Genomic DNA, 22,203 nt, shown 5'->3' with positions numbered 1-22,203 from the left:
CAAATCACATACCTTCAAGAAAACAGAGGGTGGGTGGGTGGGGCTGTTGCTTGCCTATAAGACTCTCTAGTGAAAAAATAAACATAGCCCCGCCCACCCACCCGTTCCCTCATTTTTTTTCTTCTGAAATAAAAAATAAATCTTATAACAAATAACACAACAAAAAAGTCACTATACAGAAAAATATATAACTTAACTTTTTTTTTAATCACTCGTTGCAAAAAACTGGCTTGTATTTAACAGTTTAGATAATTTTTATTTCATTGAAATGTCATAATTGAAAATTATTCTAACACAAAATAACAATAATGTCTTTGTTTTTTAACATTGTAAATTGATTAATATCTAGCCAATGCTGTCTATTATCTGTCTATAAATAAGCGGCAAATAAATATTCCAATGCCCGCTCCAAACATATTTTTTATTGTATACTCGTTTTTGACGGACAGCAAGCACTTAATTCGATGAATGTTGTTGTTTATGCGCCACGAACATGAAAATTACTATCAGATACTATAAATCCTGTCTAATTTATAGGGTTTTTAAGTCAACTACTAAACTATCGAACGATATTAGTTGTTTCCAAATGGTATTATTTCAAGTTTATTGTTTCCATAATCCATTAATTATTGTTAGAGTAAGAAAAGTGGGTGCCTTAAAGGTCGTGCACAGTGATAGATGGAACATTAATTTCTTATTCGTGTTCGTGTGTAAGTACGTAGTTGGCTTTCAACACCATGAAATCATTTCTTTTGCGCAGAACATATTATTAATTTGATGGTATCATTTCCATGTTTTTGTTTTTATAAAATAATGGTGTGGTGTATGAATCCGAGTTGAGTTTCTACGCTACACGTCCAGATTTTCGGGAAAAATATAAAAATCGATTAAAAAAATTTACGTTTATCGAATAATTGAAAAATGGAAAAATTCTAAACTGGTAAAAATTAGGAGTATAATTTATTTATTATTCGGGAAACTATTAAATCTAAAATTGTAACAAAGAAAAACTAAAAGTTGAAAAAATTGAAATTGAAAAAATAAACAAATTATGAAATCGAAAATATTGAAAAATAGAAAAATAGTAAAAATAAAACAAATAAAAAACAGAAACGAAAAATTGCAAACCAGTAACTTGAAAAAAGGGAAAGTTAAAGAATCTCAAAATTGAAAAATTAAAAATTAAAAACTTGAACAATTTTCAATAAAAAATTACAAAATCCAAAAACTGAAGAAACAAGAACAATGAAAAATTGAAAAATAGCACTTCGAAAATCAAAATATTATAAAATCAGAACATTGAAAGATCAAATAACTGCAAAAAAAATAGAGAAAATGGAAAAAAACGAAAAAGTGCAAAATTAAAAATTGAAAACTCTAGAAACTCAATTCGAAACACAGCAAAATTTAAAAATTGAAAACTCTTGAATTAGGAAAAATTTATTTTTTTTATTTCCTACTTTTTTTGGTGTTTCTTGAATTTTTTGATTTTTTATTTTTTTGGATAATTTTGAATTTTTAGAATTTGTGAATTTTTTGTTTTTTTTTAATATCCTTGGAATTTTTGAATATTTTTATCTGCTTGGAATTGTACCTTTGGACTTTCTTAACTTTTTGGATTTTTTGGATTCCTATTCGAATTTTTGTGAATTTTTTGATTTTTTGTAGTTTTTCGGATATTTTGTCATTTTTGGATTTTTTGGAACTTGTAGATTTTTTAGATTTAGATAATAATTTTATAATTATTCAAATTTTTAATGTTCGTTTCCTCGACTTTTCATTTTATAAACGAATAATTGAAAAATTGAAAAAGTAAAAGAGTGACTTAAAAATAATAAAAAAAAAAGATAAACCGAAAAATGTTAGGTTTTTCTTGGATTTTTGGAGTTTCTGAAATTTTTGGATTTTTTGTTTGGATTTTTATTGGAATTTTTTAAATGTTTGGATTTTTTTGGATTGCCTCAAATTTTTGAATTTTATGTAATTTTTACGTGTTTTTGGAATAATTGGAATTTTTGGATTTTTTGGATTCTTTTTAATCTGCTTGAGAATTTTTGTAATTTCTGGGTTTTTTGAAGTTTATGGAATATTGGGATTTTTTTGTGTTTTTTGGAATCCCACTGGAATTTTTAGAATTTTTGATTTTCAACTTTTTAATTTTTCGGATTTTCATTGGATTTTTTTGAAGTTTTTGGATTTTTTGAAACATTTTTGAATTTTTTTGACCTTTTGAAAATGAAAAATTATAAAGGCGGAATTTTGAAAAATAGAAAAATTAAGAAGATAAAGAAAATAAAAATCCGAAACGAAAAATTAAAGAAGCGAAAAACTGAAAAAATTAAAATGAAAAAATAAAGAGTTTTCAATGTTTCAGTTTCATAAGTTTTCGTTTTCTCAATTCTTGAATTTTTAGAATTTTTGGTTTCTCTTGGATTTTTTTAATTTCCATTGGAATTTTTGGATTTTTTGTTTTTTAGCGGACTTCTTTTCTTAATTTTTGGATCTTTTTGGGTTCTTTCAATTTTTGAAAATTTTCGCACTCTTAGAATTTTCCGAATGTTCGAAATATTTAACTTTTTTATTTTCTATTTTTTTTTTTTGGATGTTCGGAATTTTTAGAATTTGCGAATTTTTTGTTTTTTTTTAATATCCTTGGAATTTTTGGATTTTTTCAAGTTTTTGGATTTTTTGGATTTTCATTCGAATTTTTTGAATTGTTTGATTTTTTCCGGACATTTTGTCATTTTTGGATGTTTTGGAATTTGTAGATATATTAGATTTTTTTTTAATTTATTGGATCTTTTTGGAATGTATGGAATGTTTGCCTTTTTAGGATTTGTTTTAGGTTTTTTGGATTTTCCATTGCAATTTTTAGAATTTTTGGCTTTTTGTGTTGTTTTTTTGATATTTTGGTATTTTTGGTTTTTTTTTAAATTATTGATTTTTTTTATATTTTTTGTACTTTTTGTAATGTAATTGTTTTTATTTTATTGGGGTTTTCTGAATTTTTGGATTTTTAATTTTTTTAATTTTCGGATTTTTAGGAATTATTGCATTTTTTGGATTTCTTGAATTTTTTCGAAGTTTATTTAAATTTTATAATTTTTCAAATTTTTAATGTTTCATTTCCTCGACTTTCCAATTTTTAATTTTTTCAAAGTTTTCAGTTTATAAACGAATACCGAAAACGAATTTGGGATTTTCTTGGATTTTTTGGAGTTTCTGGAATTTTTTGGATTTTTTGAATTGCCTTAAATTTTTGAACTTTATGTAATTTTTAGATGTTTTTGGAATAATTGGAATTTTTGGATTTTTTGGCCTCTTTTTAATCTACTTGAGAATTTTTGATTTTTGTGTTTTTTATATTTTGAAATTTTTGGATTTTTTAGATTTTTTTAATTTTTAATAATCTTTTTAATGCTATGATTTTTTTAAATTTTTCGGATTTTCATTGAATTTTTTTGAATTTTTTATATTTTTTGAAATTGTTTTGATTTTCTTTTACCTTTCTTTGAAAATCAAAAATTATAAAGTCGACACTTTGAAAAATAGGAAAATTGGAAAAATAAAGAAAATAAAAATCCGAAACGAAAACTTAAAGAAGCGAAAAACTGGAAAAATTAAAATTGAAAAAATGAAAAATTATAAAAAAATCCTAAAAAATTTGTTTTCTTTTTTTTTATTAAACCGAAACGAAAAATTGCAAATAGGAAAACTGAAAACTCGGAAAATTCAAACCGAAAAATGGCAGAATTTAAAAGCAGGAAATCGAAAACAGAAGAAACAAAAAAAAAATTGAAGGATTGGAAAATTCAAATCAAAAAATCTGTGACAGTGTTAAGTACGCTACAGGTTTTTACTTTATACAGGTTACTTTTTTGCAAAAATAAAGAAAATAAAAAACAGAAACGATAAAGTGTAAATAAAAAAATTGAAGTGAAAAACTGCAAAAACCTGAAAATAGAAATATTAAAAATTTAGAACTCTTGAAATTGCAAATCGAAAAATTACAAAATCTAAAAACTGAAACATCAAAAATTGGAAAATCTAAAAACCAAAAAATTTAAAAAAGAAAACTCGAGAAAATCCACATCGTAAAATTAAGAAACCAAACAAAAATGAAGAATTAAAAAAGTTCAAATCAAAATATTGAACGAACAATTGAAAAAATTGAAACTGAATAAACACAATAACTGTAAAATCGGAACATTGAAAATTGAAAACTCGTGAAATTTTAACTCGAAAAATTGCAAGATTTAAAACTGATGAAACAAGAAAAATGAAAAAAAGAAAATTTGAAAAAATTAAAACTGAAAAAATAAAGAAAACAAAAAATCAAAACGAAAAATTGCCAATCGAAAAACTGAAAACTCGGGAAAAAAAATCAACCAAAATTTTGGACAGTTTGTCATTAATTTTTAAATTCTCTCAATTCAAACAGTTAATTTTTTCTATTAAACAATAAATTTCATCTTCTTTCTGCTGCAATAAATTTCACACCGAATATTTCGAAAATGTTGCACCATGACGCTACATTTTTGAGATTAGTACGTCGAAATCCCCGAATTTTTTGAGAATTTTCAGACAACTTGTTCAAAAATAAAATTTTCCAAAATACAAATTTTCGAACATTTTGAAACTTAACTAAACGCATTTTCTTGCAGATTTCGGGCCGCAGCAGTCACTTCCGACCCGTTTTTCCAGAATCGCGCATCAAAATTTGGAATTTTCAAAAAATTTGACTTTAAAACCGAATATTTCGAAAATGTGTATAATAACCATTTAAATAAATGTCAGGTCGTACTTTCAATTAATAACCAATAATATAAGTAAATATATCCGTGTTGACATAATCAGGCGCGGAATTTTTCCCTTGGCCTCCCTGTGCCATCGCTAATTGAAACCGAAAGTTCGCGCAATATTTGAGCATGACACACTCAAACCTTGCCGAAACCGCGCTTTTCGGGTACCCATAAACGGAAACCTGTCGCCCATGTCTGAACGTACCATCACCCATCCGAGCCCGTTTTCATAACGTCGACAATTTGTCCTAACAAGATACCATCAAGTCTGCGGTATCGGTGCTCCCATAATTGTACTCCACTGTGAGATGGCCGGATAATAAGTCACGCTTATTTGTAAATCGGAGGCATTTTTCCTCAAAACGCTTTCACTTTCCTTGACTGCAATCTTCGATACTCGAGATTTTGTCGTTTAGAAAAATGCCTCAACGACTCACCGCACTCCGATGACGTAAACGCGTAATTAAATCTTCCAGTTTCTTGACGGATGAGAATTAGCCATTAAATTCGAATGGCCATCATCTCCGTACCGTGAACATGTAAATATTTTATGACTCGAATGGAATTGCTAAAATCGGGTTTGATCATTAGTCGCGGTTTGAGGATTCGTTGTTTGATGATGGCTCGGATGATTGGTAATTAATGTTTGGGTTTGAGAGGAGATGTTTGCGCAAGGTGGCTTATGGGGAATTTATTAGAAGTGCTTATTTTCAGTGATATTTAGATTGGGTCTGAAATTGCGGGGAATAATGCAGGTCTTTTGCTTCCAGCACGTTTTATAGCGTGAAATTTTGACAGTGGGTTATTTTCAAGAAAAGTCTTAGTGGCCAATTACATGAAGCTGATAGGATCTCTAGAAGACATTTACAAACTCATTAACACGAAACCTTCACTTTTCTTGTGATTTCGATTTAATTATTAGCTTAAATCTCTCAAGCATTTGGTGTTTAGATATAACATGATATAACTGAAATTTTTTAACCATTATTAGACAACAGTAATGTTGAAAATGCTCGCTTAGGCTGCGGAAGATACTGATCTATAGCCTGAGTGAATTAAAAATGAAATAAGTTGCACGAATATGAGAATGTTGAAAATCAAAAGTTTAAAGTCTTAATCATCCGAGATAATATTAGTTTCTAAAAAAAAAAAACCTTAATATAAAATATGCTCATGCTAACACTTTTATTAGCTTTGTGTGCTGGGTTTGATTCAACTGTATTTTATTATTTCTGCGAATTTCAAAACCATTTTTGCTTTTCCTTCAATACACAAACTAACGAAAACTTGGTAACAGTTTTTGGTCATAAATTAAGTACTTGGAATAACCCATGCAATTTTACACTGCATCATTTTAAATAGTGTCACGGGTGTGACATAAATTTGCAACGGGTGTGACTTACATACCTTGAATATTAAAAATTATAGTAAAACTGAAATAACAAAATAAAATGATATCACAAGAAGAACAATTTTATTAACGTTTTAATATTTTAACATTTTACTGCATGCCTGTAAAATACTCTCTAGGTAAAACTTAAACTTAACTCAGCCCACCCACCCGTCCTCTATTTTTTTTTTACGAAATAAAAAATAAATATTGTATCAAATAGTACAACAAAAAAGTTACGATTAGAGTTTTTTTGACAGTCTAGTTTCTATCAGTTACTTACCACTCCTACTCTGCAGAAGAACGTATTATAAGCCCCGCCCACCCACCCGCCTCCATTTCGTTAATTTTATAAAAAAGGTACTATTACTAAAATTTATTGCAGCCGAAAGAAGACGAAATATATTGTTTAAAAGAAAAAATTAATTGTTTAGACTTGTATTTTATATTGTCCTTCTCACATATTTTGTTTTTTGTATTTTTTTTTATGACATGCCATTTACGTATGTTGTACCTATATGTAATATGGGGAATAAAACGTCATTATAACTATCACTATAAACGAAGAAAAAACCCTTGAAGTATGAGGTGTAGATTAAATATTATAGAAGAAGAATAAGAAAATGTATATTTTCTCACTAACGGTTTAACTGATTTACCGAAGATTCTGTTAAGAAAATAGTATTGTCAATAATTAACAGTTTTAAAACTGGTCACCAGAAGGACGAGGGGGTGGGTGGGCGGGCCTACTTCTATCCTGTAAAAGACTCTCTAGGAAAAAGCTAAACTTAGCCCCGCCCACCCACCCATCTCTATTTCGGTGATTAATTTTATAAAAACAAGTACTATTACTAAAATTTATTGCGTCAGAAAGAAGACGAAATGTATTGTTTAAAAGAAAAAATTAACACAGTAAATTCAGAGATTTTAAAAATTAATGACAAATTGTCCAAAATTTTGGTTGATTTAGATTATTTACATTTGCGTTTTATATTTTCCTTGTTACACATTCTGTTTTTTGTATTTTTAAGTGACGTATGTTGTACCCATATGTAATATGGGGAATAAAATATCGCTGTTACAATAAACGAAGAAAAAACCCTTGAAAAATCGTGTGGAGATTGAATAATTTATTAAAAAAACAACATGTCCTTTTTCCTTACCCACCGTTTAACAGATTTGCCGAAGATTCTAATAAGACAATAATATTGTCAAAATTTAACAGTATTAAGAGTGGTCACCAGAAGGAAGAGGGGGTGGGTGGGCGGGCCTACTGCTTGCCTGTAAAACTCTCTCCAGGAAAAAGTTAAACTTAGCCCCGCCCACCCACCTGTCCTCTCAATTTTTTTAATGAAATAAGGAATAAATCTTATCAAAAATAGTACAACAAAAAAGTTACGATTATCGTTTTTTTATAACCTAGTTTCTGTCAGTTAGTTCCACTCCCATTCTGCAGAAGAACATATTATAAACTCCGCCCACCCACCCTCCTCCAATCCCGTGATTGATTTCATAAAAAAAAGTTCTACCAAAATTAATTAGAGAAGAAACAATACGACATTTGATGTTTATTAGAAAAAATTAACAGCTTAAACTTAGAAAGTTTAAAAATTAATGACAAACTGTCCAAAATTTTGGTTGATTAAGATTATTTACATTTGTGTTTTATATTTTCTTTGTTACACATTCTGTTTTTTGTATTTTTATGTGACATGCCGTTTACGTATGTTGTACCTATATGTAATATAGGGAATAAAACATCGCTGTTACTATCAACGAAGAAAAAACCATTGAAATATCGGATGGAGATCGAATAATTTATAAAAAAAAAATAACAAAATATCCTTTATTCTTTCCCACGGTTTAACAGATTTGTCGAAGATTCTAATAAGGCAATAATATTGTCAATAATTAAAAGTATTAAAAGTGGTCACCCGAAGCAAGAGGGGGTGGGTGGGCGGGCCTATTGCTTGCCTGTAAAATACTCTCCAGGAAAAAGTTAAATTTGCGCCGCCCCCCAACCGTCCTCTCAATTTTTTTATGAAATAAGAAATAACTCTTAGATGTAACAAATTGTACAACAAAAAAGTTACGATTATCGTTTTTTTTTTTGCAGCTTAGTTTCCGTCAGGTACTTCCACTCCCATTGTGCAGAAGAACATATTATAAACCCCGCCCACCCACCCTCCTCCGTTTCCGTGACTAATTTTATAAAAAAAAGTGGTACAAAAATTTATTGCAGCAAAAAAAAGCGAAATTTATTGTTTAAAAGAAAACATTAACTGTTTAAATTTAGAAAATTCAAAAATTGATAAAAAACTGTCCAAAATTTTGGTTTATTTAGATTATTTACACTTGCACTTTATATTTTCCTTGTTACACATTGTATTTTTTGTATTTTTATGTGACATGCGATTTACGTATGTTGTACCTATATGTAATATGGGGAATAAAACATCACTATCACTATAAACGAAGAAAAAACCCTTGAAATATCAAGTGTAGATCGAATAATTTATAGTAGAAAAATAACAAAACGTCTGTTTTCTCCATCTACGGTTTAACAAATTTGCTGAAGATTGTAATAAGACAATAATAGTGTCAAAAATTAACAGTATTAAGACTGGTCACCAGAAGAAAGAGGGGGTGGGTGGGCGGGCCTACTCCTTACCTGTAAAATACTCTCCAGGAAGAAGTTAAACTTAGCCCCGCCCACCCACCCGTCTTCTCAATTTTTTTAATGAAATAAGGAATAAATCTTATCAAAAATAGTACAACAAAAAAGTTACGATTATCGTTTTTTTATAACCTAGTTTCTGTCAGTTAGTTCCACTCCCATTCTGCAGAAGAACATATTATAAACTCCGCCCACCCACCCTCCTACATTCCCGTGATTGATTTCTCTACCAAAATTTATTAGAGAATAAACAAGACGAAATTTGATGGTTATTAGAAAAAATTAACAGCTTAAACTTAGAGAGTTTAAAAATTAATGACAAACTGTTCAAAATTTTGGTTGATTAAGATTATTTACATTTGTGTTTTATATTTTCTTTGTTACACATTCTGTTTTTGTATTTTTATGTGACATGCCGTTTACGTATGTTGTACCTATATGTAATACAGGGAATAAAACATCACTGTCACTATAAACGAAGAAAAAAACCTTGAAATATCAGGTGGAGATCGAATAATTTATAAAAAAAAAATAACAAAATGTCCTTTATTCTTACCCACGGTTTAACAATTTGTCGAAGATTCCAATAAGACAATAACATTGTCAAAAATTAACAGAATTAAGAGTGGTCACCAGAAGGAAGAGGGGGTGGGTGGGCGGGCCTACTGCTTGCCTGTAAAATACTCTCCAGGAAAAAGTTAAATTTGCGCCGCCCACCCACCCGTCCTCTCATTTTTTTTATGAAATAAGAAATAACTCTTAGATGTAACGAATAGTACAACAAAAAAGTTACGATTATCGTTTTTTTTGCAGCTTAGTTTATGTCAGTTACTTCCACTCCCACTGTGCAGAAGAACATATTATAAACACCGCCCACCCACCCTCCTCCATTTCGGTGACTGATTTTATAAAAAAAAGTAGTACAAAAATTTATTGCAGCAAAAAAAGGCGAAATTTATTGTTTAAAAGAACAAATTAACTGTTTAAATTTAGAGAATTCAAAAATTTATAAAAAATTGTCTAAAATTTTGGTTTATTTAGATTATTTACACTTGCACTTTATATTTTCCTTGTTACACATTGTATTTTTTGTATTTTTATGTGACATGCGATTTACGTATGTTATACCTATATGTAATATGGGCAATAAAACATCACTATCACTATAAATGAAGAAAAAACCCTTGAAATATCAAGTGTAGATCGAATAATTTATAGTAGAAAAATATCAAAACGTCTGTTTTCTCCATCTACGGTTTAACAAATTTGCTGAAGATTGTAATAAGACAATAATAGTGTCAAAAATTAACAGTATTAAGAGTGGTCACCCGAAGGAAGAGAGGGTGGGTGGGCGGGCCTATTGCTTGCCTGTAAAGGACTCTCGAGGAAAAAGTTAAACTTAGCCCCGCCCTCCCAACCGCCCTCTCATTTTTTTTTAAGAAATAAGAAATAGATCTTATAACAAATAATACAACAAAAAAGTTACCATTAGCATTTTTACACCCTAGTTTCTAACAAATTATATACCCCGCCCACCCACCCGCCTCCATTTCGGTGATTAATTTATAAATAAAAGTACTACTAAAATTTATTGCCGCAGAAAGAAGACTAAATTTATTGTTTAAAAGAAAAAAATGACAGTTTAAATTTAGAGAATTTAAAAATTAATGACAAACTGTTTAGAATTTTATTACACATTTTATTTTTTGTATTTTTGTGTCATATGCCATTTACATGTGTTATACTTATACTAAAAAATTGGTCTAAAGAGTTTAGACAGTACTTCCCTCGCTGTCGGAAACTTGACGACTGCATGGCTATTGTGTTTTTTTCCCATTACATTTTTGTAGTGGGAATTTAAAAAAAATTGCGATGACGTCATCAACATTTTTGCAAGGACACGTATATCAGTTGGGATAGATGTAGTGTAATACTAAGAATAAAATTATTGTATTCCCAAATTTTCGGGAAAATGAATTGGGTCGTTTTGAATATTGATTTTTTATAATCAATAAAATAACGAAACAATTTACTCACGTATACGGCAACTGAAAATCGTTTATGTATAAACATTCTTAATTTAAGATGACAGGCGTAACGGCATACGTGAGAGTCAAACAGAGAAACTGTAAACAAAACGACCATCGGTTTTATTGCTTCGACTTCCGCTTATTATATAAAACATTGGGTTTTATTTTAATTCTTGACGGTGAAATTCACAATTGGTTGATTATAAACATGCCTATTTCACATTCGCGGAACCAAGTGAGCGCATAAAACAAATGCAGGTCTGTAATGTTAAAGTCGATGTAAATAAGCGTGCTACCCTTATGTTTCAACCGAGTTTTTCCTTTAACAAATTTTGTGTCTACCAAATTGGGTTGGTTGGGGTGTAATACTAATAATAAGTGTTGCCTTTAATTTAATCAATAAAATAAATTGACTTCATTAATTTTTTTGAACCACCTCTTAAGAAAATCTAAAAGATATGAATGGAATGATAAATCACAAGTACAAACTCATCATATTTTTTGCATTTTAGATAGGATTTATACAGCAAAATTTAAGGGTGACGTCATCAATTTTTTTAGGAGGGATGAACAAATACATTGTGAACAAAAGTTTACCATGCTTATAATAGCTTTAAAATATTCCCAAGATTTCAAAGCATTCGGTTTTGTAATTCCTGATTAAATCGATAAAATAAATTCACGCCTTCATTAATTTTTTTGAGTCACCCTGCATATGCAAATCCAAAAATATGAATGGAATGATAAATCACAAGTACAGACTCATCATATTTTGTACATTTTAGATACGATTTATTCGGCAAACTTTTGAGCTGACGTCATCAGTTTTTTGTAGAAGATAACCAAATATATTTTGACTAAAAATTTATTATGCTCTTTATAACCTTAAAACATCTGCAAGATTTCAAAGCATTCGGTTTTGTAGTTCCTGATTAAATCAATAAAATAAATTTCCGCATTCATTAATTTTTTTGAGTCACCCTGTATATGCAAATCGAAAAAATTTGAATGGAATGATAAATCACAAGAAGAGACTCACCATATTTTGTACATTTTAGATAGGATTTATTCAGCAAAATTTTGTGGTGACGTCATAAATTTTTTAGGGGGGACGACCAAATACATTTTGATCAAAAATTTACCATGCTTATGATAATTTTAAAATATCTTCAAGATTTCGAAGCATTCGGTATTTTAGTTCCTGAGTAAATCAGTAAAATAAATTTACGCTTTCATTTATTTTCTTGAATCACCCTGTATATGCAAATCCAAAAAATATGAATGGAGTGATAGATCACAAGTACAGACTGATCATATTTTGTACATTTTAGATATGATTTATTCGGCAAATTTTCGAGCTGACGTCATCAAGTTTTTGGAGGGGATAAGCAAATATATTTTGACTAAATGCTCTTTATAACCTTAAAACATCTGCAACATTTCAAAGCATTCCGGTTAGCAGATTAAAAATTAAATTTCAAAATGTTGTTTTATAATTTTGATTTTTTTTCCAAAAATCTGGACGTTTCGGGTGAAAAGTCGATTCGGAGTTGTAAACTACATGTGTAGAACTATGTTATTTTATACAATTGAAAACCGATTTACTATGTACAATTTTGAAGTGACGTCATCGCATTAGTGGTGGGGATGATTAGACAAATTTTGGTTAGCGTTTACGATCTACATGAAATTCTTAATATAAGTACAAAATTTCACAACAATCGGTCGAGTACTTTTGGAGATTATCTGTCTAATAAAAATCCGGGACGGCAGACGGACGGACAGACGGACGGACAGACGGACAGACGGACAGACAGACGGAAATGGGAGACCTATTTCTTCGTCTTCTAGGGGTCATGAAAGATCGAGAAAACGTAAAAGTAGAGAGTCGGCCAACGGACTCGATTACAATACTTCCTTTGCTTACGCTCGGGAAGTAAAACGAAGAAAAACCCCTTGAAATAATTAACAGTATTAAGAGTGGTCACCAGAAGGAAGAGGGGGTGGGTGGGCGGACCTACTCCTTGCCTGTAAAGCACTCTCCATGGAAAAGTTAAACTTAACCCCGCCCACCCACCCGTCGTCTCATTTTTTTTCTTATGAAATAAGAAATAAACCTTATAACAAAGAGTACAACAAAAAAGTTACGATTAGAGTTTTTTTGACAGTCTAGTTTATATCAGTTACTTACCACTCCTACTCTGCAGAAGAACGTACTATAAGCCCCGCCCACCCACCCGGTGATTAATTTTATAAAAAAGTACTACAAAAATTTATTTTAGCGAAAAGAAGACGACATTTATTGATTAAAAGAAAAAATTAACAGTTTAAATTTATAGAATTTAAAAATTAATGACACACTATCCAAAATTTTGGTTTATTTAGGTTATTTACACTTGTACTTTATATTATCCTTATTACACAGTCTATTTTTTGTAATTTTGTGTGACATACCATTTATGTATGTTGTATACCTATGTGTAATATGGGGAATAAAACTTCGCTACCACTATAAAAGAAGAAAAAAAACCCTGAAATATCAGGTGTAGATCGAATAATTTATAGAAGGAAAATAAGGAAATGTCTGTTTTCTCCATCTACGGTTTAACAAATTTGCTGAAGATTGAATAAGATAATAGTATTGTCCAAAATTAACAGTTTTAAGAGTTGTCACCAGACGGAAGAGGGGGTGGGTGGGCGGGCCTACTTCTATCCTGTAAAGGACTCTCAAGGAAAAAGTTAAACTTAAATTAAATTCTGGAATATGGATTCGAAAAATGTAGAATATTTCTGCTTTATGTCGAAATCTGCAAAAAATTTCCTTCGAGTCTCCAATTCCGATTCATCGTTCTAGTACAATGCTTCATATCGCAATATTTATCTACAATAATTTACTTCAACCTTCAAAAATGCATTAATATAATTTATTGGTAGCACACTATACTTTTTACTGCTCTTTTAATAATTCGTGATGTTGACGAATTGGAACTGACATTTACGTTCTTTTGTTTTTAAAACTGCATTGTAGTCCAGTACACATTTGTGGACGTCATCATTTTAATAGCAGGGAAAGAAACTGACAAAAATAACACATAAATCCTATAGTATGGAACAAATCAGTACACAAATCAAAAAATAAGTACAAAATTATTTCCAGTTTAAAATCGCGCTGAGAACCTCACCAATTAGCTACAATTTTGTGCCACATTCTTGCCCTCAAATTCGCCACGAAATTACATTCAACGCTCGTCGTTATTCTTATGTGATTTTAACAAATCATAACTTAATTAAAAAACAATTTATCAATAATTTATTCCGCGCAAATTACCATAATTTGCATTTTATTGCGAGAAAGAAACATTGACATCCGCAATAAAACGCACGTAATACCTATGAGAATTTTTGCACCAACCCAGAAACAATAACAATTATTTCACGCATCATCAAGCCATTAATTCTTGAAATATTTAGCTTAAAACACCGTCTATAAATAATCATGCAATCAAATCCTCCGAAACAGCCATTTAAGTTGTATTATGAAAGCCCTAGAGCCAAAGCCGATGTATAGGAAACTCAATTGAAATTCTTGATATCTTGACAAGCGGTTTGAATAGACTCACCAGAAAAATAATTTTCTTGCGGATTGCCGCAGACGTGCATGTTTTAGCGACCACATCATATCGCTGACAATCTCAATGCAAATTGGCCGCTGTGTCGTAATGGCTCATAAATTGCGTTTATGTTGATATTTTTCTTCGTCGTGATATGGATATTAAAACCATGTGGTATTTTTCTCCCGAAACCTCTCGTGTGGATCAGCTCCGGATGGCCCGGTTTCACACAAAATCGGCCCAATCAAGCGCAAAATCAGCCGGCTTTGGCAAAAAGCTCGCATCAACTCAAATGAAATAAAGCCAATTTTCTGCCACGCGAACTCGCCATTGTGTACTTTCTTTCCCTCTTGTTTTTTCCTGTCTGGACCGTTGACATTCTTATTTTTTCTCGCAGCTTCGTCCTTGAGGCCGCTACTTAATTTGTAAATAAATAAGTAAATTAGAAGCGACTTAAGGCCACGCTATCACGCACGATTGATGTATCCTAAAATCCGCAATTAAACAAACTGTAGCGCTTAATTGCCGTAATTAAGCAGACTTACAATAAGTCACATCGAGCGTAACATCCATCACCACCTCAAGGTTAACTTATGCAAAGAGATTTATGGGGCTAATCTTTAACCGATTGAAGAGTAATTTCTTTCATAACCTCAGCACGTAAGTACGAATCGTGCTTAAGTGATGAGTCTAATCAGCTCAACTCCGAGCTCACGTATCTTTTAATAACATGATATTCAAAATGTGTGCTCATGTAAATTACAACAGGATGTTTAATGACTCCCTTTCGACACAGTCCGCAAATGGCTCCTCTCCAGAAAAGACAAACCCGTAAAATGAGATTAAACGCGTGAAGGTGGCGTTTTTTTCCCGTTGGTTGCGTCACAAAACGGATAATTGAGCATTTCATTCGAAAACGTCAACGCTTTTTGCGTGGAATGACCTTAAGGCTATTATGGCAAATCAGGGGTTAATTGAACAATTACCTTTACATAAGGGATATGGGGGTGGTCGGATGACTGACACCTCAAAGGTCGTTCTTGCTCAAGAAGCAAATGGACCTTTTGTTCCGGTTTATTAACAGTCACGCTTGGTACTACCACACAAGAATCACCAACAAGCTAAAAATCCGCAACCTTTGTTAGTAGTACCCTCCGTACTACTCTAGTATTGTCGCACCTAATCGGATACGACCCGTACCGACTCTTTAATGACATCATCCTACATTACGACTCCTAATTACCATGCATGTGCCTGATATTTAACTAAAAGGAAAAAACTCAAAGCGGCCTTCAATCCCAAAAAATGGAAGAGAACGTCCATCCATCACCTTCAAAAAGCATCAACTCCATTTAATTTTTAAACGGTCGGCTTCTGTCTAACAAAATCCGCATGATCTTCTCATTCTCACAAAGATGCACTCACGCTCCCGGTACTTTCACTCGAGGACGATCGTGGCGGGTGGATGTTACGTCTGATCGTACATTATGTCAACGAGCATTTTTTTGCGGTCACATTGTTTTAAGGTAAAGATTACACTTTGACACACTTTTCACGAAGTACTACCTAATGGGTTACGATGGCCATGAGTAGACCATTTGGCATGCGGTGATTATTATTTTTAAATGAAAACACGTCATTTAGACTTAGATTTTAGTAATTGTCAAATGACGGCTTCAAGACAATTATAAACGTATCAGAGTGGTTCCTCGTCAACGTCAAAAACGAGATTGAAAGAATGTACGTCAAAGTCGTACCTCATGTACTTTTTTTTCTAATGTAACCTCTTCAAGAAGACCCAAGGTACTGACGGCAACGCATGCAAACGATTGGTGCACACCGTAACAATTCAGAATAATGGTCCCCTCTAATGTACGTGTTATCTAACAAAGAGCGATTTTTTGGAGGTGGTGAACAAAAGGATGATACAGTGCGGGGTTGATTACTATATAAATAGTCCGCGGTTTGCACGAGAAGTAGTCTCATCAAAAGTCCTCATCACATATCAGTTCCAGGACTAGAGGTTAGTTAGTGACCTGTGATTGTGTTGCGTCGATAATAAATCGAAAAATTGTTGTAAATCGAAAAATTGTTGTTTCAGGACGATCAGAATGGACTGGATGAAACTATGCTTGGGTAAGTGTGAAAACACGGATACAAATTTGTTTATGGCGGTTGTAAATTTTGGCGGAGACAAAGGTAACAGGAAATTCTCACATAAATTGCCGAGTCAATTAAAATTTGAAACCCATGCTTTAGTTTCCTTGTAATGATTACACTTGTTATAATAAACTTAATTTTTCGTTTTGTATCATTTTTCATTATGTAAAAATCTTGCGTAAGCAGATTACTTTATTACAGTAATTGCTAGAGAATGTAGAAAATAATTCCCACTGTCGCACTTTGTTGCAATTTCACACAATCTCATCGCATAAAATAATCAAGAATGATTGCTTCGGGATTGATTATTTCGTTTTTCAGAAAATTTACAACCTCTTAATTGTTTTAATTCCTTCCACTTAACAAATTTATGACGTTTCAGTACTTTGCGCCTTGTTGGGAAACATCTCGGTAAGTATTGGCAATCACTCGTTGTCCAGTACGACATTAGTAAATTTTTCTCCAGGCCCAACAAGGTTACACCTATGACCGTCCTGAAAAACCATTTGAAGCGCCGACGCAACAACCCAGCGACAGACCCAGCGGCTTTCCCGGTTCCAGCACTGGCCCTACCGGGACCTATCTAGGTCCTACTACAGGTCCAGCAACTTCTCCCGGCTATCCCGGAACAGGAACCGGTGGTTACCCGTCAGGCCAACCATCTAAACCAACGGGATCTGGAGGATATCCTTCAACCGGACCTTCGAAACCTTTTCCAGGTTCTCAAGGTACCACTGGAACTGGTGTTACCTCTTCATTTCCTGGTCAAGGGCCATCGGGTCAACCCTCTAAACCTTCTGGTGGTTTTCCGGGAACAAGTGCCCCCTCTTTCCCTACTCAAACTCCATCGGGACCGGGATATCCATCTGGACCTACAGGAGGCTTCCCTGGTACTGGACCAACCCCATCGGGACCAAGCGGATATCCTTCGGGACGACCTGGTACAAGCTTTCCCGGAACTGGCTCAACCCCATCGGGACCAGGCGGTTATCCTTCAGGAGGACCGACTGGAGGTTTTCCCGGCACTGGTTCTACGCCATCAGGACCAAGTGGGTATCCTTCGGGACGACCGAGTACAGGATTTCCCGGAACGGGCTCAACCCCATCGGGACCAGGCGGTTATCCTTCAGGAGGACCTACAGGAGGCTTCCCTGGTACTGGACCAACCCCATCGGGACCAAGCGGATATCCTTCGGGACGACCTGGTACAGGCTTTCCCGGAACTGGCTCAACCCCATCGGGACCAGGCGGTTATCCTTCAGGAGGACCGACTGGAGGTTTTCCCGGAACTGGTTCAACCCCTTCGGGACCAACTGGATATCCTTCTGGACGACCGACCTCAGGCTTTCCCGGAACGGGCCCAACCCCATCAGGACCAGGCGGTTATCCTTCAGGAGGACCGACTGGAGGTTTTCCCGGAACTGGTTCTACGCCATCAGGACCAAGTGGGTATCCTTCGGGACGACCGAGTACAGGATTTCCCGGAACGGGCTCAACTCCCTCTGGAACAGGCGGTTATCCATCAGGAGGACCGACTGGAGGTTTTCCCGGAACTGGTTCAACCCCTTCGGGACCAACTGGATTTCCTTCTGGCCGACCAACCCCAGGCTTTCCCGGAACGGGTCCAACGCCATCAGGACCAGGCGGACCGACTGCTGGCTTCCCCGGAACTGGTTCGACACCATCGGGACCAGGTGGCTATCCCTCAGGACGACCGACTACAGGCTTTCCCGGAACGGGTCCAACTCCATCAGGACCAGGCGGCTATCCTTCAGGGCGACCAACCCCTGGCTTTCCCGGAACTGGTTCAACCCCGTCAGGACCAGGCGGCTATCCGTCAGGGCGACCAACCCCCGGATTTCCGGGAACTGGTTCAACCCCATCGGGACCAGGCGGCTATCCTTCGGGACGACCAGCCCCCGGCTTTCCCGGAGCTGGTTCAGCCCCATCCGGACCAGGTGGTTATCCTTCGGGACAACCGACCCCAGGGTTTCCGGGAACGGGTTCAGCTCCATCCAGTCCAGGACGACCAACTCCAGGCTTTCCGGGAACTGGTTCAACCCCATCGGGACCCAGTGGTTATCCTTCAGGTGGTTTTCCCGGTACTGGCAAACCCGGAACTGGTGGTTTCCCTGGGAGTGGTCAAGCCCCATCCGGACCGACTTCGGGCTTCCCTGGAACTGGCACTGGATATCCTGGAGCTCCATCGGGACCTTCTGGGTTTCCTTCAAAACCATCAGGTCCTGGAGGCTTCCCTGGTCAGGCGCCATCAGGTCCTAGTGGATTCCCGGGTGCACCTTCTGGACCTGGTGCCCCCATTCCTCCAGTTACGTTTCCAGGAGCGCAAGGTCAGCTCGAACCAGGAAAATACACAGGACAATACGAAGAGGGGGCTTTCGATGAAGGCGATTATTCCGCTATTCCAGGAGAACCCGGCCGAGATTATCCCATTTATTCTGAAATTTCTGAAACGTCGTTCGCTTGTGATCAGCAGCAATTTCCCGGGTACTACGCCGATGTGGATACCAGATGCCAAGTTTTCCATATTTGTGCAAATAATAAAACTTACGATTTCCTTTGTCCTAATGGAACGATTTTCCATCAAGAATATTTGGTCTGTGTCTGGTGGAACCAATTCGATTGTAGCTCAGCTCCTTCTTTGTACAGGATTAATGAAAATATTTATGACTATTCAATAATTGGAAGTGCGCAAGGACCGTCTTATCCAGGAGGACCATCAACCGGACCGAGCTTTCCGGGTGCCCCATCAGGTAGGGTTTCAAAATAACATGGGCGTCTACGTGATTGTAATATTTATAGGTCCTGGAGGTTTCCCAGGCAGTGGACGACCATTAGGACCTGGAGGAAGACCTGAAGGACCTACTGGACCAGGTGGCTACCCAAGTGGATATCCTTCTGGACCACAGGGACCAAGTGGTCCACAAACTCCTAGTGGGTATCCTACTGGACCAACTAGTCCCGGGGGACAACCACAACAACCTTCTGGCTACCCGTCGGGACCTACCGGAGGACGACCCCAAACTCCTGGTGGATATCCTACTGGACCAACTAGTCCCGGGGGACAACCACAACAACCTTCTGGCTACCCGTCAGGACCTACCGGAGGACGACCCCAAACTCCTAGTGGATATCCTCAGGGACCAACTTCTGGAGGACAACCACAAGGACCTTCTGGATACCCGTCGGGACCTACCGGGGGACGACCCCAAACTCCTAGTGGATATCCTCAGGGACCAAGTTCTGGCGGACAACCACAAGGACCTTCTGGGTATCCGTCCGGACCACAGGGACCAACTGGTGCCGGAGGCTATCCATCTGGACCTACAGGAGGACGACCTGGTGGATATCCCACTGGTTCACAAGGACCAACTGGCACAGGAGGGCAACCACAAAGACCTTCCGGCTTTCCTTCAGGACCGCAACAAACTACCGATGGACAACGACCAAGTGGACCAAGTGGACCCAGTGGGGGTTATCCTAGTGGACAGCCATCCGTTCCCTTCCCCGGATCCAGCAAACCCGGCCAACCGTCCCGAGAATATTTACCGCCTGGCAAATGAAACAGCTACTGAAGTACCTCACCCGTAAAAGTATTTCTTTAGATAATTTATGTAAATAACACGTGATAACTATAATTTTATACATTTTTATAAGACGCCGCAGAATAAAATGTGTAATCATCTGTTGAATTCAATAGATTTTACAATAAGTTTAGTATCTGTTCATTTCGTAGACCGAGCGATGAATGCTTTGGATGGCTTTGATGTACCCGGCGATTCGAAGGTCCAGTTTCAAGTTAAACTCCTTTGATATATCGATTAGTTCCTGAAAATTGAATCGGGGTTAAAGGTACACCAGGTACAACGGTATTACATCACCCGTTTCCCTCATTACGTGCTCGATTGCGTAAGTGAGTACGTCGAGGTTCATTTCACAACTGACGATTTTCTGAGTGGTGGCTAAAGAAACCACTTGACGGGTTTGAGTCGAAGCTTCAAAAGTGTCTAAGATATGTTTGTACAGACGGCGAAGTAACGGAAAATTCGTTTCTCCCATTGTTCTCAAACAGAGTAAGTGTTCCAAGTACGACGCTACCGCGTGACCAGAAGATACATAAATATCAGGGAGAACCAACTTAGAGCGTGAGACCAAAATTCGATGCGCCGTAGGAGTAATAGCCCCATTTGCCGCTTCGACTACAATTTTAGCCTTAACTTTATCCGCTGTGTAACAAATTAAGTTTTTTTGTTGAGCTGCCAACACAAGAATGTCGCAGTTCTCTTTAAAAATGTCATCATTAACGTGAGGTTTGGCGTTCTTGAAGCTTGAAATTGAACCATAGTCGTTCCTGTGCTTAACCACGGCCTACAACAAACGATTAAAATAGCCAAAACGGCTGATCGTCGACCTGGGTATCGATTCCTTCCGCGTTGTAGATGAAGGAATCGTGTTCTTTAACCCCGACACAAATGGCACCGCTGCTTTCTAGGTACTTCGCCACGGGGGTCCCTAAAGTACCCAAACCCTAAAAAAGTGTCTTCAGTTGGTGGTACCATTCATTATAACTAGGTTTAACTTGGATTATGAATGTTTTGTCTTGGAGGCCAGGTTGGCTCATGTTAATGCTTTGTAAGACGGCTTCGTTGTTGATGAAGTAGTCCAAAGCGAAAAAGATACCTTGGCTAGCCATTTTCGAGTAGTTTTCGATACCCCCTGCCTTTAGTGGCTTTCCAACAACCATTAGTTTGTCTACAATGTGGTTAGAATTGGACACTCATGTATGAGTCCTACCGTGTCCATCTGGAAAAATCGACGTAATCCAGTCCATTTCGCGCTCTCCCACGTTAATATCGGGCTCGATAATGTCGGTGCGTCCATCTGAAGACTCGTTTTGATTGTGACCAGAAAATAAGACCGTCCTTACCGCAAAACCCTTTCAAGTACAACTCCCCTGCGTATTTTTTCACGATCCTTTGCAACTCCAACTCCGTGTATTCCGTCGGGTCGATTTTGATACCCCCATGTCCCCCAGCCAGTCTTATCCCCATACAAGCGTGTTTGTAGGTGGAAAGCGCCGCCAAGGCCTTCATTTGGTCCCTCGTGACGTCGTTCCTCATCCGCAGACCCCCCAACGACGTGTTAAACCCCGAATAAAGCCCGTACTGAGCCCTAAACCCCCGGATCATCCTCTTCGTTCCATCCTCACGCTGCATGGGAAACCGCACATCAATAACCGAGTTACACTGATCCAAGATCTGAATCACCGTCTCGACTCTCTTCGCCGCGTCGGCGTGACTCAACGTCGGTTCCCGGTCTCTCAAATCAGCCACTAATCTCGGGAAACTGATTTCGTAAGCTCTGTGAAGAAACCAATTGACTTGATCGAACAAGGCGGCGTTCGCTAAGTAAAACGAGGTTCGATAGCGTTCGGGAATTTCGTAAGACGAGTAGGTGCGTTTTCGAAGAAAATTTAGTAATTGACCCTTCAAACCCATCGTGGTGACAGTTATGA

General features: G+C 36.0%; 2 protein-coding genes across 2 annotated transcripts; one reads left to right on the top strand and one right to left on the bottom strand.

Annotated features, from left to right (window-relative positions):
- Positions 1-16,238: 16,238 nt before the first annotated feature.
- On the top strand, positions 16,239-20,400 carry LOC135129570 (basic proline-rich protein-like). The gene is made up of 6 exons (XM_064056757.1): positions 16,239-16,313; positions 16,418-16,533; positions 16,612-16,646; positions 17,053-17,081; positions 17,137-19,441; positions 19,491-20,400. Exons 3-6 carry the CDS (start codon positions 16,622-16,624, stop codon positions 20,249-20,251), a joined length of 3,120 nt encoding a protein of 1,039 aa, XP_063912827.1. The 5' UTR covers positions 16,239-16,313; positions 16,418-16,533; positions 16,612-16,621; the 3' UTR covers positions 20,252-20,400.
- On the bottom strand, positions 20,315-22,203 carry LOC135129571 (glutamate dehydrogenase, mitochondrial-like). The gene is made up of 6 exons (XM_064056758.1): positions 21,616-22,203; positions 21,483-21,569; positions 21,268-21,440; positions 21,100-21,216; positions 20,565-21,056; positions 20,315-20,516 (listed from the first exon to the last, which is right to left on the bottom strand). The coding sequence occupies exons 1-6, from the start codon at positions 22,184-22,186 to the stop codon at positions 20,403-20,405; spliced, it is 1,554 nt and encodes a 517-aa protein (XP_063912828.1). The 5' UTR covers positions 22,187-22,203; the 3' UTR covers positions 20,315-20,402.

This window comes from Zophobas morio, unplaced genomic scaffold, assembly GCF_036711695.1.
Source record: "Zophobas morio isolate AGI-343-1 ecotype UQ-CSIRO unplaced genomic scaffold, CSIRO_AGI_Zmor_V1 ptg000016l, whole genome shotgun sequence".
Lineage (NCBI taxonomy): Eukaryota > Metazoa > Arthropoda > Insecta > Coleoptera > Tenebrionidae > Zophobas > Zophobas morio.
The sequence above is the reverse complement of the archived record's forward strand: the minus strand, read 5'-3'. Positions and strand labels throughout refer to the sequence as shown.

Excerpts from the sequence above, each read along its gene's own strand:
- LOC135129571 (XM_064056758.1), bottom strand. The coding sequence starts at position 22,186 with ATGGGTTTGAAGGGTCAATTACTAAATTTTCTTCGAAAACGCACCTAC. Across the intron at positions 21,570-21,615 it reads GTACTTGAAAGGGTTTTGCG|ATGGACGCACCGACATTATC; the intron begins GTAAGGACGGTC and ends ACGAGTCTTCAG. Across the intron at positions 20,517-20,564 it reads TAATGAGGGAAACGGGTGAT|GAACTAATCGATATATCAAA; the intron begins GTAATACCGTTG and ends TTCAATTTTCAG.
- LOC135129570 (XM_064056757.1), top strand. The coding sequence starts at position 16,622 with ATGGACTGGATGAAACTATGCTTGG. Across the intron at positions 16,647-17,052 it reads CTGGATGAAACTATGCTTGG|TACTTTGCGCCTTGTTGGGA; the intron begins GTAAGTGTGAAA and ends ATGACGTTTCAG. Across the intron at positions 17,082-17,136 it reads CCTTGTTGGGAAACATCTCG|GCCCAACAAGGTTACACCTA; the intron begins GTAAGTATTGGC and ends ATTTTTCTCCAG.